Source organism: Octopus bimaculoides, chromosome 5 (genome assembly GCF_001194135.2).
Source record: "Octopus bimaculoides isolate UCB-OBI-ISO-001 chromosome 5, ASM119413v2, whole genome shotgun sequence".
In the NCBI taxonomy this organism is placed as follows: Eukaryota; Metazoa; Mollusca; class Cephalopoda; order Octopoda; family Octopodidae; genus Octopus; species Octopus bimaculoides.
Window position 1 is genome coordinate 104,976,720 of NC_068985.1, and position 18,154 is coordinate 104,994,873.

An 18,154-nucleotide genomic window follows, 5' to 3' on the forward strand; every position below is an offset into this window, starting at 1 on the left:
TCAACATCTTGAAATCTTGTTCCTTTCAAGTGGAATTTGATTTTTGCCTGGTTTCAGGGCCATAGCCATATACCCATTTCCTGTTGTGACCATTTTCAAAAAGTTTTTATTTTCCTCGACATAATCAAAGAGATCCTGCCCAGCTGTAACCCAGTCTTTTTGATACTACTGCACTCTACACACTTTATTTCTAAGCACTTCTATAAACAATGGGAGTGAGTGAGAATGTTATAACTTAGTGTGAATGAGTAACAGAGTTCAAGGTCAATCTGTACCAAGCAGCTTCACTTGGCATACTTTAGCTCCATTACCATAGCAACAGTCCTGATACTTCTTGATCAGACCTAGTATGATGAATTAACTAGCTTATTCCAAAGTGGTAAATTTAACTAGAAATACATTCAGTTCAATATCTCAAGATGTAATACTTGGACACATTGTTAGTGTTATATCCTCGGTAATGGGCGTTTTGGGTCTTATAATGGACACCCTCATCCAGGTGCCCTGAACATAAGCTGATCAAATCTAGGTCTGTGTCCAAGCAGCATTCTCACCCCACTAATCACCACTTTCCAGTTGAAACTTCTGTCTTGAGGCTCTTCTGTTCATTCATGTAATGCCTAGTGTTTCATAGGCCTCACCGAGGATATGACCTGCAACCCCTCAAATACCAACTTCCACAGGTAAACACCTCATTGTCCACCCATTCTTGCAGCACTCTCCTGCTAACTCCTGATACTCATATGTTCTTTTATATCCCCCTCTATCCTCTCAATATATTCAATCAAGAAACAAATGGAGGAGTCAATATTCGTGTTGACTAACTGAAAATACTCGTTTGACAACAGTCTGATTACTGCTCCTAGCTTTGATATGTTGATAAACATGTTTACCTTGGGATCCAATGCCAAACTGAATGTCCAATTTCTTCTTTACTAAAGGATTAGTGAATATACTATTAACACTCATGAGATGAGCCGTTTCAAAGCAAGGTAATATTTCCCCCATCCTTTGAATATGAACAGTACAATAGCAGGACAGACATTCCATTATGTTGCAAACGAATGACAGTATGGTGGTAATGTTAGTTGAGAACTATTGCATGATGTCAACAGGAGACAAATACGTAACCTACTACTAACACACACACACACACACAGAGCTGCTTTCAGTTTCCTAGTTGGCCTGGGCTATGTTTGCCCAAGTTGCCAAGCAACAGAACTGAACCTGAATTCTTTTCTTCTTACCAAATAAACACACCATATATTAATTCTACATTTGTTTGTTATTTTATGTCCACTGTCCGGAAATCTTTTGTCACATAACTGACCTCTTCCAAACAGACATAAAAAGAATAAGAATGACTATATAGTGCGTGTGTTTATTTGGCAAGAAAAAAAATGACCATCACAAAATATAACAATATCTGTTTCAATAAACGATTTCACATCAAGAATTTTGCAAAACAAATACATAAATGTGTTTGTGTGTGTGTTGCAAACAAAAGACCAAGATACTTGATGCCTTGCTGTAATCAGGAAGACCTATCCTCCACAGCAGAACTGCTGGTAAAGAGGATTGACTTGCAAGAATCCTGTGCCAGTGCCACAAAAGCACCCACCACACACTAAAGTGGTTGGCATTAGGAACCAAACCAAATCAGACTGGAAGCTGGTGCAGCTCTCCAGCTTGCTAGTTTTGGCCAAACCATCCAGCCCATGCCAGTATGGAAAATGGGCATTAAAAGAGGACACACACACACATATATCTATGTATATATATATATATATATATATATATATATAAATGACAATTTCAAATGTACATTATGGTATATCTAATTAGAAACAATACAAATTTTAATCATTGCTGTGATGTGTTATCTAATACACGTGTGCAAATATGTCTCTTCAATTAACTGACTACACTTCCTGCAAAAGTCACTGAAGTAAATCACTGATTTACCAAAACGATAATGTAAATGACTAAATATCTATAGGCTCCCGCATTTCTTGACTTACAAGACATTTTTTACCTTGGGGGCAGAAAAAAAAAAAAACCTAAAGTTATTCCACACCTTATTAATAAGCAGACTGAAGTTTGACAACTAAGTCCAGTCTTATCTGGAAGCCCAGTCTTGTAAGTCAACATTTAGAATTCACACACAATATATCCCAGAACTATGATCATCATATTGGTTTGTAATGTCATTTCTAAGTATTTTTTCATGCTTGCATGAGAGTATGTTGGGGCAGAGTTTTATTTACAACAAGATACCCTTCCTATTGCCAACCAAGGTAATAATCTATCAAAAACAGCCCAGACATGTTTACATGGAGAATTGGAAACAAGCAAAAACCATATGAATGAAGCACTTGTTTACAAAGCTGGGACATACTTTTGCAGTGGACAGCAAGTGAGCAGCACCATCATCGAAGCCATTATTTACAACCAACAAGCACACATGAAGGCAAGATAAATCCAAACTTACTGACTCACACACACAATGAATCAGTCATGATTCACACGCAGACAGAGTACCTCTGATGTAAAGCTAACTATTTTAGTAATTCAGATGACACTACTACTCTACAACACTACACATTGGCAGTTAAACAGAAGGCAAACATACATAATTAGTTACAATTTATAAGTTGTAGAATATACCAAACAATATGACAACTAAGCAACAGTCTGGACCACTGCCAAGTAAAAAGAATAAAAAATGATTTATGAGTGGAGAAAACATTAAAGAAAACGGAAATGGAACAATAAAGTCTTCATCATACAATCATTAAATTCTCACTGGGGAAAACCATAAAATTATGGATACATAAAGTAAGAGGTACAGTCTCAACAAAGATGAAAATATTTGAGATTAGCAGACAAAGGAATGTACAAGATGAATCTGCTGGATCTTCATCTTGGTGCTGCCATTTCATGAAGAGACACGACATAAGCAAGAGCATAAAGCTCAAGAAGGCAAAAAAGCTAACATGAAGGAGTGGAGGCTAAAATGATTAATAATGGTCAGCAATAGTTCCCACTCCCATAGATCAAACGGCTCACTGAGGCAGATTTCTGATGGCCAGATGCTCTTGCTGTCAGAAGCCCTCACTATTTCCCATTAATGATAATGCCTTCCCATAGTCTGGACAGGTTTCCATACAAGACTACAAACAAACAACACTGTTTGCATGATGGTGATTATTTACAGTTGGTGTACAATATCAAGACTACAAAACAGAACCACATACACACTACCAAGATACATTTCTTTTCAAATTTTTAACTTTGTAGATTCTTTTTAAACCTTTTATATGAATTTTTCAGTGTGCCACACAGTCAAATGAATTACATTCTCACAGCTCTGCCCCCCATGCCAAATCCAGGTCAGAAGAGACAGACAAACAGACAGTGTGTGTGTGTGTGTGTATACGTACACACATTTACAAACATAACATTAAATTCAAAAACTCGAAAAATCTTTAACCCTCCAAGGAAACAAAATATCTAAAATACAAAAGGCAAATGACTATCCACCGTCTTTCTCAATATACAAATTTAATTCTTTAACTACACCTAACAACATATAATGACTACATGAACCCACACAACTAGTTAACCATCACCAAAATACCATCCTCTTTGCCAACTAACTGCTCAGAATATTACTTCTGAAGTGTCTCACAAAACACTGACCTCCATCTCATCAAGTGTGCTGAAATTATCCATTGGCAACTTTAAATGGCAAAAAAAAGTTGGTAATTTCAAAACCAAATAGACACAAGAACATTATTTTATGCATTTAATTAACCAACAGCATTCAGTTTCTCTTTCAAGTAACATTCCATGTTCCCAAAAGGAAGAAAATATGTTAGACGCTGCTATTGTGTTTGCATACTGTCATCAGTTGTAGTTTCATCCATCAAGGTCCACAAATGTTATCTCATCTCTCCAAACCTGAATTCTTTAACCATAACTAACTACTGGATCAATGACCAAACCTTATCTACTCTCCCACTTAATTTTTTCAGTCTTCTGTAGTAAACCAAAGCATATACAAACGCGTGCACTGAAACACATACATTTATATCTGAAAACGCACACACAAATGCAAGTCTACATACTCATTTACAAGTACACTCTTAAGCAAACATGTATATACAAGTATAAGCATACATGAGGAGTGCTTTATCTTGTGCTTATGAGCAATTTTTACATCATCAGATTATGACACATATTCAAAGTACGTCACAAACAACAAGCAAGTTCAAGATGAACAAAAACTATTCATCATGTCTTCTCAGACTTTGCCAATAAAAATATGCTGCGAGGTTGTGTAGTAAGAAGTTTGCTTCCCAACCACATGGCTCCGGGTTCAGTCCCACTGTGTGGTACCTTGGGCAAGTGTCTCCTACTATAACCTCAGGCCGACCAAAGCCTTGTGAGTGGATTTGACAGATGGAAACTGAAAGAAAACCATCGTATATGTGCAAGTATGTGTTTGTCCCCAAACACTGCTTGACAACTGGTGTTGTTTCCATCTCCATAACAGTGGTTTGGCAAAAGATATTGATAGAATAAGTACCAGGCTTAACAAAAAAAACAAAAAAAAAAAAAAAAAAAAGTACTAGGGTCAATTCATTTGACTAAAAAAATTGCTCAAGGTGGTGTCCCAGCACCGCTGTAGTCTAATAAAACATATCAAATCAACAGGACTTCATTTTGGAGTTTTGCCTTTTATCAGTTTTATTTCTTAGGTGGTTTTATGCTCACACAAAATACACATGCTTGTCAAAGTCACAATATTTATGCCCTTTGATGTAAGCCCTCCTGAAACTGCTCCTGAGTCTACGATACAAATTTCATGATTTCAAGCAATTTAAATTAAAATTGCTTCAAATTTGCATCAAAATTTTTTATAAAATCATTTCACAATATAGGCGCAGGAGTGGCTGTGTGGTAAGTAGCTTGCTTACCAACCACATGGTTCAGAGTTCAGTCCCACTGCGTGGTACCTTGGGCAAGTGTCTTCTACTATAGCCTCGGGCCGACCAAATCCTTGTGAGTGGATTCGGTAGACGGAAACTGAAAGAAGCCCGTCGTATATATGTATGTGTGTGTGTGTACATATATATATATATATGTATGTATATATGTATGTGCGTGTGTTTGTCCCCCACCATCGCTTGACATCCAATGCTGGTGTGTTTATATCCCCGTAACTTAGCGGTTCGGACTTACAAAGAATAAGTCCTGGGGTCGATTTTCTCGACTAAAAGTGGTGCTCCAGCATGGCCACAGTCAAATGACTGAAACAAGTAAAAGAGTAATATTAACTGAAAAGTAATGCATTCAACAGAGATAATATGTTAAGAGGTAAAAAGGATCCTTTTCCCACATTTTACACAAGCTTTACTAAACACAGGACACTTTGATAGCATATGTTTACATACACTAGAGCTACACTTATAAATCAATTTATACTTGTTTCTATCAACATACAAGGCAGTGATATCATCAAGATTGTTTTCACTTTCATGCATCTGAAATTTAAAAATCATTTCAAGCTGTTGACTGAAATCAATACATGCACTGAGCTTGAGAAAGAAGACTTGGTCGATTCATGATATTTACTTTATTTTCTGTGTATAATGGTGTCATCAGTTATAGATTTCTTACAGGCTAGTCACAAGTCTAAATTCGTGCTGGTGAAAATGACAATGGGAGTGTGTGCAATTTGGGAGGATTAAATACCATAAGTTGGGTTTTTGATTTTTTCTTAATCCTTCTGATACCAACATACCTAAAACCACACCCTAGTTCCATGTTTTAAAGTAATAATTAAAACTTTCCATCAAAATTGCATGCTATGGTGTTCCAAACACCAGCTTACAAAATCATTTTCAAAATTATTTAAAACAAAGATTGGTGTATTTTAACAGAAATATAGTAACAGAAAGGTTAAGGTGTTAAAAACAAATGGTAAATTTCCTCTTTGATAGGATGCCAACCTTATAGATAACATAGCTAGATCAGCTAAGTGAAATAATATCTGAAAGTCGAATACCATATTGATTTAGCTATTTTGCATCTAAGATATGCAATGAAGTGCAAGAGAACATGGATAGCTGTGTTAATAAATGCACCTCACAGCCATACAATTCTGGAGTCATCTCACTGCACAGCATCTTAGGTTAGCATCTTCTGCCATACACTCTGGGATAAACCAATGCCTTGTGAACTAAATATGGCAAATTGTATGTGCATATACACTGAAATAAAAGATGTGCCCAAAGCAAAACTGTACAAGACCCAATATGCCAGTTTCTTCAATAGTACCATCCTACCTGCACTCTTATATGCAAGTAAGACATGGGCTACTATGAAGAGAAAGAACTTTGATTGGCTGTAATACAAAGGAGCCATGGAAAGATCCATGCTCAGAATATCAGAAATGAGGTCAGATGAAAATTGAGTGAAGTGACTGCTGTGATTGCAGAATACCAAAAACAAAGATTCTGCATCAGACATACCCAAGATTCAAACAAGTGGACCAGTGAAAGTGGCCAAGTGGTATCCAAGAGATCGGGAAAGGCCACTCAGAAGGACTCCATACCAGTAAGATGATTTAGTTAAACAACTTGGGACAAGATGGTACAGAAGGGTGCAATCAAGAAAGAATTGGAAGTGAATTGAGGAAATATTCAATAGTTTAGTCAATACAAATGATGATCGATATGTATACACACACACACACACACACACAGTCATCATTTAACATCTAATTTCCTTGCTGGCCTGGGTTGGATGGCTTAACAGGATCCAGCAAGCCACGGGGACACATCAAGCTCCAATCTCAGCTTTAACAGTCTCTATGGCTGAATGTTTTCTCTATTGTAAAAATATACCCAGCACTTTACAGTGTACTGGATGCTATTTTTTGTGCCAAAAGTGAATTTGGGTGAAAACTGAAGTATGCGTGCGTGCGTGTGTCTACTTGACATCATGTAATGTTGTGAATGAATCATTTCCAATATTCTGCAAAAACGTCTTTGACCTTGGGAAAATGCTGCCTTGCTTGGAAACAGGCAAGGGTTGGCAACAGGAAGGGTATCCAGTCATAGAAAATTGGCTTCAATAAGCTTCATCTGATCCACACAAGCATGTAAAAGATGTTTAATGGTAATGACACACACCACCCACACACACAACTATGAGCATGTAGAAGCATCAAATTACTGCTAAGAATCTGTATTTAATCCACTTAAGCTGTTCAGACACTCCTTTGCCAATTTCCCATCAAAAGTGACTAGCCAGTTAGAAACAATGATATCACTGTTCACAAATATATGATATAAAATAAATAAACAAAATAATTGAAATAAATCATGACTTTAATAAGGAAATAAACTTGAGTATTGTGTGTAAAACAGAGTTTGAAAGAAAAAAAAAGTCTGAGAAATTTAGGTATGGTTATATTTTCAAAGAAGCATATTTGTAACACCAAATTAACAAATTTTTAAGTGAAGTGAAGTTTGTTTCTGAGTAACTAATGACCATCTTCCCTGCTGTAATTGTTTTACTTTCAACACATCACCTGTTAGGCAAGTACATCTCCAAAATATATACTTGTAAATCTCAAAGTAAGTTCAGTACTTATCTATATTTCATTTCTACTCATAACTAATAATTGTTAATATACACATGGAAGCCACCTGGCTCAAACTAGCCTATTTGTTTAGTAAATATGACAATCTTTTGTTTCAGTCATGCTGGGGCACTGCCTTGAAGGGTTTTAGTCAAGCAAATCAACCCCAGGCCTTTTTTTTAAGCCTAGCACTTATTCTATTAGTCTTTTGGCTGAGCCACCAATTTACAGGGACATAAACACAGCAACATTGATTGTCAAGCGATGGTGATGGCCAGAGTCAAAAACACACAGATATATACTCTTTTACTCGTTTCAGTCTTCTGATTGTGGCCATGCTGGAGCACCGCCTTTAGTCGAGCAAATCGACCCCAGGACTTATTCTATCGGTCTCTTTTGCCGAACCGCTAAGTTACGGGAACATAAACACACCAGCATCGGTTGTCAAGCGATGTTGAGGGGACAAACACAGACACACAAACACATACATATATACAACGGGCTTCTTTCAGTTTCCGTCTACCAAATCCACTCACAAAGCTTTGGTCGGCCCGAGGCTATAGTAGAAGACACTTGCCCAAGATGCCACGCAGTGGGACTGAACCCGGGACCATGTGGTTGGTAAGCAAGCTACTTACCACACAGCCACTCCCACGCCTATAATATATATATATATATATTAGTTATATATTCTGTTAATAATGTCGTCGAAAACAGTATAAAGCTGGTCCACCTTCAGATTTACCTTGTGCTATCCAGTAATAGAATTATATATACTTCCAGGTTTGAGTTTGGGTATCTGTTTTAAATGAAAACATTTTTGGGCATCTGTTATAAATGAAAAGATTGGAGTCAACAAGAAGGTGTAAGATTGGAATTTCTTAATCACTACAATTGTTTCCACACAATGTAGTTCTCCAGGAGTGCAGGTACTTGATTATGAAACTGTTTCCCTGCATTATGAGATCTAGTTGCGTTTCCTCAGGCGAAATGTAAATATTGACAACGTAAGTTTGAAATTCTCAGCTTCAAGAACATCCCCTCTATTGTGGCCTGAATTTAGAAGTAGTCACTGAGCTTATCAGAGTATGTTGCTGCTCAAGGGCCGTTCACAAACTGCTTTGAATGTGTAGATGTAGTAGGATGGTAATTCTGGTACTGTTAAAGTGGTTGCTGTTTTAAAGGGATTGGCATTTTATTTCTTTGTAGTGCTGATTTATTCTTCATGCTTGGTTACACATGCAATTTACCTAAGCTGACTTTCGAGATTCAACACTCAGACACAAACACACAAGTTTCTTTCAGTTTCCATCTACCAAATCCAAACTTCCTGTTTTAAAGAAATTGAAATTAAAACCTTCCAGCAAAATTTTATGATCCAAGCACCAGATTAATAAGGACAAAGTTATTTTAACTTTTACATTTTCAAAATTGAGAGAAATATGGTGTATGCATGTTTGAGTCTGTCCTTTTGTCTTACCATCACATGATGGTTGTAAACAAGCAACACCATCATACAAGCAGTGTCATTCATTTCCAATCTTCCATGTAAACTGGTGCAGACTGGCAACAGGAACGACATCCAGCCACACAGAACTTGCCTCAATGAATTCCATTTGATTCATGCAAGTATGGAAAAGTGGTCAATAAAACAAATAGGAACCTATGTAAAATGAATCAAGTAGAGTTACCACTGTTACACAGGGACAGGACATTTCTTTGTTGGCAGTTAAAATGTCTAGACAACAAAAACAAAACCTAATTCAAAACCATCCACTAAACACTTCGAAATAGACAGAAACAGCTGAATGTCCAGTTAAACAAGAGTTCATTCTGACAAGTTATTCAAACTTGCCTTTGTGATTGCCAATAGACAACAATTACAATTTAGATAATAAAATGAAGCCTACTGCTTTAAAAATGTTTATGACTCATTACCACAATGTAATTAATCAACTGAAAATAGAGACTTCCTGAGCTCATTCATAATAATAATATGGAAATGAATATGACATAGATTACCAAAATCTTTTATACTCCATAAGGCTAGTTGTGTGGTAGTCGAATCAAAAGAGAATACAAAATTATCTGCACACAAAAACAGTCTGCAATACAATCAATTTTTACATCATTGCAGATCTGTAATACAACTCTTTTGTATGCATCTCAATCCTGCATCACCTCAGCTGTAAGAGCTTATTCTCTTAAAAGGAGTTTAACCACTTTCTCAATCCACTTTTGCATCCAATGTATTTTTAATCCTTTCATGAAACATTTGAGATCAACACATCTTTTCAAAAATGCTGTTTCAGGTAACTGTGTCACAAAGAAGTTTGTTTTAGGTTCAGTCCTTGCGTAAGTGTCTTCAAATACAGCCTCAGGCCAATCAAAGCCCTGAGTGCAGGTGGTAGACAGAAACTCAACAAAACCTGTTGTGCATGCACGTTTCATGGGTTTGACATCATATAATAGTTGTAAATAAGTATCACTGTCATACAAGCAGTATTATTCATTTGAAATCAGGTGAGGATGGGTGACAAAGGTTTCTAGCTGTAGAAATTCTGTCTCAATGAATTTTGTCAGACCCATGCAAACTTGGAAAAGTAATTATGATGAATGTTTTTTTCACTTTTAAGATAGTAGGCTACTTAAAGAGTGTTTGGCTTCTATTGCTAGCAGGATCAATCCTATAGCGACATACTCACTGGCTTTTGTATTGTGATCTACAAATGCTATGAAGACAGCCTTAAATTACTACTAGAAGGAATCCCTGCTTCCTCCCATAACAGGTAAATTTATACTCATTAGGCTCAGACCTCCAGCAAAGGCCTCCTTTCAGTTACCAATGACCTTTCTCCTTCCCACCAAGTAGTGAAAGTGACCTATCTAGAAAACTGGACAATCAAAACAAACCCAACATTACATGAAAATGGTTCTGCTTTAATTGTATAATGGAAATAAAGATTCTATGAACTGCAGAAAACAACTCATCTAGGAGGGCAGTAATTGTAAATTAAAACAATAGCGAGAACAATCTGATGCTGATATTATAAAATGCACCCAGTCCATACTGTAAAGTGCCTGGTGGGGTTTGAACATTGAAATCCCAGAGTCAAAATCTCAAATATAATCCAAGAAATTTCTTAAATCCTTTACAGGATATTTGTTTACATTTTCAAAAGGGTATTTAAGAAGTATTAAAAAGATTAAGATTAGGACAGTCATAGGCAACACAGCAGTAACAATGATTTTTGAAAATGAGTCACAGTCAAGCTGACATAAGCAAAAGAAACATTTCTATAGGGTCCTCTTGCAGACTAATAAAAGACTACAGTGACTTTGTTATAACTAATATCATGATGAGTCTAAGTTCGTGTGTACATGGAGGCTATGGTTTGGATATAAGGAATAAAGAAAAATCAAGGATGCTGGTATTCTGTGATACAAATGACAATCTTTTGCAAAACAAATTTTAGAAAACCAGCCAGCCACCTGATTGGTACCACTCTGGCAAAGACTTCATGCTTGCCAGAAAATGGGACAAACAACTGGCTAGGAATACTAAGTCATTCTCTGGTGAATGAATGTACATAGAGCAGTGTTGAGTGAGCAGAGTATAATAGTTAATATGTACTCAGGGATAGAAGATAAACTGGGACAGAGTGTATGAGGGTGAGCTGAAAAGTTCATAGGCTGTGAAACCTTGCAGTAACTTCAACTTTTAATAACTGCATTGTTTCTTTCTAGGTAAACTGACATTTGATTGTCAAGGAAGACTTCAAAAGTAACTAGTAGCAACTTCTCTTCAAAATGGACAAAATTTGGGATTGTAGTGTTAACTACCTGCAGAAAAAGGGTTTAGCCCCCAAGGGCATTCAAGCTGACAGTTACATTACTCCAGTTTTATCACTAGTGCATAAAGTGGGCAGCTGAATTTAGGTAAGGAAGGGAGAATCTTGAAAATGACCCGACGTCTGGGCATCCTGCAACTGTCAAAAATACACTGAACATGTTTACCACATGGTAATGTATGACAGGTGATTGGCAATAAATCAAATAGACAATGCTATTAACATATCCCATGAGAGAATTGAGGATATTCTCCACAATGAACTTAGCATGACAAAGGTTTTTGTTCAGCAGGTGCCACGTTTTCTGACACCTGATCAAAAGCACACCAGGCTGATCACATGAGAAAATCTGACATTGTCTGAGGTAGATCCCGCTTGAACATTTTCCTAAGCCAGAATGAGGGCTGGCTTCTTCATTTTCAGCCAAAGAGTTCCATGAAGTGGACCCCCCCCCTCTTCACCTGCTCTAAGAAGGCCAATGTTGTTTTTATTTGCAAGGGGTGTGATGGCCTCTTTTTTTAGATGTAAAAGGCATTGTGTTTGTTGACTATCTTCAGAAAGGCCACACCATCAATGAAGAGTACTATGTCAACTTGCTGATGCAGCTGGCTATTAAGATCAAAAGCCCAGGAAAACTGATGAAAGAGGTCTTATTACATTGGGACAATGCTCTAGCACATAAGTCCTTGTGCCGTGTATGACTGGCTCTGATCATGTTAATTGCTCTCTATTCTCATTTGGCCCTGTTCAACTCATCTATTCCCCAACATAAAAAAAACTTGGCTGGCAACCAGTATTGCAATGATGATGACATCTACTGTTGATGTCTTTTTTGACTAACAGGATGAAAAGCTTTTCCACCAAATTGATCAAAGCACTGCAACCCCAAAAGAAGTCAGTGGACCATAAGGGAGTCCTCATTCAGTCACATTCCATGGGAGTATCTTGGTCAGTCTATGACCTTTTCAGACAACCCTCATATGGCAGATAAAATCCCTTGTCATATGTAAACTCAAAGTTCCATAGGTGGAGATGGCTATGAACCAAATGACAAATGAGTTTCTAAGAAACAACCAGCAGAGAACCACAGACCATATGTTTGAATGGAGCAAAGTTCCAACCACAAAAAAAAATAACAGGCTGGTGGCATATGATAGAGCTATAAAAGCCACAAGGTAAGAAAGAATGAAGAAAAACGAGTAAGGGAATGATACTGGGTAGCTAAAAAAAAAAAAAGCCAGGTGTCAAGTATATTGAGCAAAGAGTAATTGAAAGTTATGAGCTTTACCAATGTTCTGCATAATGACAAAAAGAAGCAGGGAAATGTTATTTCGAGAGATTCCTGAATTGAGGGGAATATGCAGGAGAAAGAGGGACTACACCCAAACAGACCCAATATGAAACCAACTATTTAGGCTGACAGCTCTACTTTCAGAAATAGTAGCTAAGATATTGAAAATATCTGGTGAAGCTGGATGTGCTGGCTTTTGCAAAGTTAATCAGATAGTACAAGATGGTGCTTTCTGAAAAAATGGCATAGTGGTAACAGCATCACCTGCTCTGGGAAGCAACAATAGAAACATTAAATTGATGGACCAAGCTAAAAAAAAAGTGGTAGAAAGAGCTACAGCATAGCTAATTAAAAATCAGTTTGGGTTTAGACCTAGGGCAAGTAGCCATTGATGTTTGCTTAGTGGGACAACTGCAGAAGTTCTTTGCCAAGAGTAAGCCAATATATCAAGCATTCATTGAACTGGAGAAGGTTTTTGTCAAGGTAGTCTAGTGACCACTGAGAAAGCTAGTGCAAATGAATGGTTCTGAGAGCTATAGAAGTTCTCAGTAATGCAAGAGTTAGCAATGAGTACAGTTAGATATTTAGCATGCATGCTCGTGTCCAAGATCGGTTCTCAACACCCTCCTGTTATTAGTTTCCATCAATAACAGAGGAATTTAAGACCAGGTGTCTTCAGAATGCCAATGACCTAGTCCTCACAGATAAATCAGTCGATGAATTAAAGGAAACATTCCTAACGTGGAATTTTGAAGTCTAAAAGTAAAACGAAAGAAAAAAAAAATACAGCTGTCTAATGGAATGTGGCCACGTTCCATAAGCAGAAAAGGAATAGAAACTATGTATCCAATGTAAAATACAGGTGCAAAGAAATTATTTCACAACAGGGTTGATAGAGAGGAAACCTTTGTATGCAAGAGATGAACAGTAGTAGTTAGCAGTTGACTCAGTATATAAAGAGAAATGCGATCCACCAAACATGTAATTTTACTAGTTTTTATAGAACAAGCCTTTCTTCCCTTTATCAATGGTGTCTGGAATGGTGGATAAATGGATGAAAAAGGACTCCACATACAAAAAATTAGTTGCCAAATGGATAGCAACACTACAATATAACGCAAACACCAAGCAATGGAGACTACAAACGGTGAACCGGAAGTCATTAAGAGACGGCTGGAATGTCTTACAGCATGTTCCCACCTTCTGTACTAGAGTTCAAATTCCGTAGAGAGTCATCATTCCCAGAGTCGATATCGACTAAGTATGAAGGTCGATTCTCGCTTTCTCTCTGAATCGGATACGTAGGGCAGTAGTAATAGGGTACGCGAGTGGGGGAAGATTACTGCCAACGTCCCTTTCTCCAGAGCTGAATGAGGTGCTAACAAGGTTTCCTCAGGAGAACCGTCTGCGGACAAGATGTGCAGTACGGAATGGAAAAAAAGGAAAAGAATTATAACTAAATACAATGCCAACAAATAAAGCAATACTTTAAATTAAGGAAAATACTATTCTGAGTGGAAACATAAAATAGGCAACGAACGAATTGGCAGAATCGTTAGCGCGTCGGATAGCATATCTTACGGTATTCGTTTCGACTTCCTCTGCTCCGAGTTCGAATGTTGGGAGACAAGGACAAAAGCTAAATAGAGAAACCGAGGCCAACTCCTGAACATACACAATGAAAGGAAGCGTTGAAGATTGTGCTTTTTGTCTAAACATGGTAAATAACAGGACCAAAAGTCAGAGAAACCGATTATCACCCAATAAATGTATCGTTCAAATACAGAGAATTTAGTAAACACACACTTTGTAACTATAAAAGTTTTGAGAAATTGACATTTCGGTACATGCTACCTTTTATTTTTTACTGGTTTCAATCTAGACTGCGACCATGCTGGAGCACCACCTTGAAGAGTCAAAGAAATTAACCCCAGTATTTATTTAAAGATGTGCTTATTTTATCTCTTTTGCCGAACTGCTATGTTACAGGCTCGTAAACTAACACCGGTTGTCAAGCGGCGGTGGGAGACACGACGAGTTTCTATCAAGTCCCGTCTACCAAATCCACTCACAAGGCTTTGGTTAGCCCAGGTTTATAGTGGAAGACACTTACCTAAAGCGCAGCACAGTGGGACCGAACCCAAGACCACATGGTTGAGAAGCAGGTTTATTCGTTTTTTTTTTTTTTTTGTCATAAGAAAATACTTTGATATAGTATGCATTATTTCCTGGTATTTTATTAGACGTAACTAATTACACACAAAATTAATATCACTCATTTGATCTACCATTTGCGTTAACTAGTACCATATTTTGACAAATTCCAAGAATTACAGTCGCTTCATCACCCGGGGATGTGCGCATAGAGTAATTCTGTATTTAAATCCCCCCCCCCCAAAAAAAAAAGAAACAGCATTTTCACACACACCCATCATCAATGATGAAAGCAATAAGAGGAATAATCCAAGCGAGGAAAGAAAAATAAAGATATTCAGATAGGAATGTCTCATCAGTGTGTGTGTGTGTAGTAAAGGATATCGCTGCATCAACCTATGTTGCTCATTTTAGCTGAACTCTGCAAAAAAAAAAAAAATAGCAGCCAAATCTCTCAACCCACACCCTACCATCATTAAAAAAGTACAAACAATGGATAATATATTCCCGGGTACATTAGAAAAAAAGAAAAATTCTCATGGCTTGAATGCCTGCTAACATAAAAAAAAAATACGTAGCTTTAAAACTTATACAATTAATTGGCCGAAAGAGATTGTGTGTGCCTATCTTAAAATACAAGAGAAAACTAATTTTTTTTTTAATTCTAGAAAATAACCGAAGTTACTTCGAGAAAAAAATAGAAGTTGATTTAGTAAACACTTTTCCATGTTCTATTTTTCAGTACGAAAAACTTTAGGGGTTGTTTCAACAGTTTATAATTCATAAATTATTCTGAGAGAATATATATACATAAATAGAAACAAATTAGCAAGCGACATAACAGTCTTATTTTTTATAAACTTTTTCAAATGAATAGTTGAAATACCAAAGAACTGTAAGAGGAAGTATAACAGGTTTTATAGAATTCTTTAAAAGTTTCGGCCTGTTTTATCTTTTTAAGTTAATATATCAACAAAAAAATAATAACTTACCTTCTTGAGGTCCACATTGTGGTCAATTCTCCAAGCTTGTAAAGACCGATATTGCATCATTAACAGTATGAAGACGACCAGGCCCATGGCACCAGCAACAGTAGAAAACACGATAAGATAAATCATCATGAATGGAAAAATTTGTAAGAAAAATATATCCGCCCGGTAGCAACTATCTTGGTAGTTTGAAGGGCTGTTGTTGATGTGATGAATTGATGGTTCGGCTGGAGGCGACAGTGCAGAAATACTGTTGTAATAATTTGGTTGTTCGGTTAGTGGAGACCGTGTCGTTATGTTGACATTTATAGTGTCGACACAGACGGCAGCACCTCTTCCCCTTCTCTAATGTCGACAAACTATTTGATAGCAACATGGAACACCTCTAAACAAACCGGAGCGTTCAGAGCGACTGAAAAATTGTTTTCGCTTTTCATCAGTTTTTAAAACCGAAGAAAGCAAACATAAAACTGTTAGGTTTTATGGCCAATTTGTTTAAATTTGCTAATTAGGGAGAAAAAACGTTCAATGACCGCGTTTCTAAAGAAAAAATACCTACATTGATGAATAATGTAGTTAAACGAGTATTATAGTTTCTCTGTTAACATTAATTCTTTTGTAAATATTTCCGTGGAGCGAAGTTCCATATTAAGTAGAACCACAATGCGACTACTTTAAGACGAAGGCACTCAGTAAAACAAAATACTTCTGGCTTGTGCAGAAGAATATAGGCTACCAGCTTAACATATTTCTGCCAAACATTTGTTTTTGTTAAACAACAAAAACGAAAACATCTTCAAAACATGACACAAGTCCTCCAAGACTTGACACAAGTCTGTCCTGAACGGTTGATGGGCGAGATTCGACTTACGAGAAAGGCTAACACAAAATATTACTGAAATTTTGTTAGCAAGTGAAGTGTTAAGTATCTTTACGTTATTATCCCGAATATAACGTCATAGAGATAGGTTTCTGTCGGAACAACGATTTATCTGGTAGCTACAGCGTATGTGACATTCTGTTGTAACATTTTTATAGTCTCCACTGGCAAAAGTAGAATGTCGCCATGATGGCGGTCATGTGACTAGCACAAAAAGCACGTGGGAAATGAGGCAAAACACACGCGGTTTCCAAGAGGTCATACAGGCTATCGGCTGTTGAACGCCTGCTGAACCACATACACACAAATGTGATATATTATTGGAAATGTCTTTTACTTTGGGTCGAGTCGAAACTTTACATTGAATAACTGAATCTTTGTTTTTATAGAAATGAAATTCTTGGGAAATACGAAATAATAACATATATTTAAAACTGCGTTATCTTTTATGAGGCAAAACACACGCAGTTTCCAAGAGGTCATACAGGCTATCGGCTGTTGAACGCCTGCTGAACCACATACATACAAATATGATATATTATTGGAAATATCTTTTACTTAGGGTCGAGTTGAAACTTTACATTGATTAACTGAATCTTTGTTTTTATAGAAATGAAATTCGTGGTACATACGAAATAATAACATATATTTAAAACTGCGTTATCTTTTAATTTATGTCTTATGCAAATCCACTTCCAAAACCCTTATGCTGCAGTGTAAAGTCTTTTACTTTTGATTCAGATCTAATTCTAAACTTCATATTTGGAAGTTTAAAGTCTTTTACGCTTATGAAAATCCAACTCTAAGCTCCATGCTGCAGAGCACAGAAACTAAAACCATATTCTGCAGACTAAAATGTTTGACGTTTCATTTTACTTTTTCCCTACTGACATGGATCCATTTATAGTTGGAATTTTTCTTAGTCATATTTACTATCAATATGTTTTATTGATAACTTTATAGTGAAACTACCATATTTTCTTATATCATCTTTGATATATATTTTGTGTTCGACCGTGTGACGCGTATAAATAAAAGGAGTCCTCTGTTTTTTCCATTCGTCACCATTTCTCCTTTTTGAGTTCGCACGGTCGTTCTTACAATTGGTGACCCCGACGTGATTCGTTCATACAGCCCTTCTGATCTGTACAGCCTACGTGATCCTGTTCACACAGTTTCACTTAAAAACGGTGACTAAATGCCAGTAATAGAACAAAAGTTCTTTAAGTCTTTTTCACTACATCTTTTTTTTTATTTCGTCTGTTTGTCTTCGACAAACCGACTGGTGCGAGGCTAGTGTAGTGAAACTACCTATCGCCATTAGATACAAAACTA

At 36.8% G+C, this 18,154-nt stretch overlaps 1 protein-coding gene across 1 annotated transcript in view; it reads right to left on the reverse strand.

Annotated features, from left to right (window-relative positions):
- The window catches only part of LOC106881316 (uncharacterized), a 47,640-nt gene extending 30,596 nt beyond the window's left edge, over nt 1–17,044 (reverse strand). The window contains exon 1 of the mRNA XM_014931660.2: nt 15,943–17,044. Within this exon, the coding sequence (XP_014787146.1) occupies nt 15,943–16,071 (129 nt within the window). The 5' untranslated portion in view covers nt 16,072–17,044. The remainder of the gene's footprint in view (nt 1–15,942) is intronic.
- Nucleotides 17,045–18,154: the final 1,110 nt, after the last annotated feature.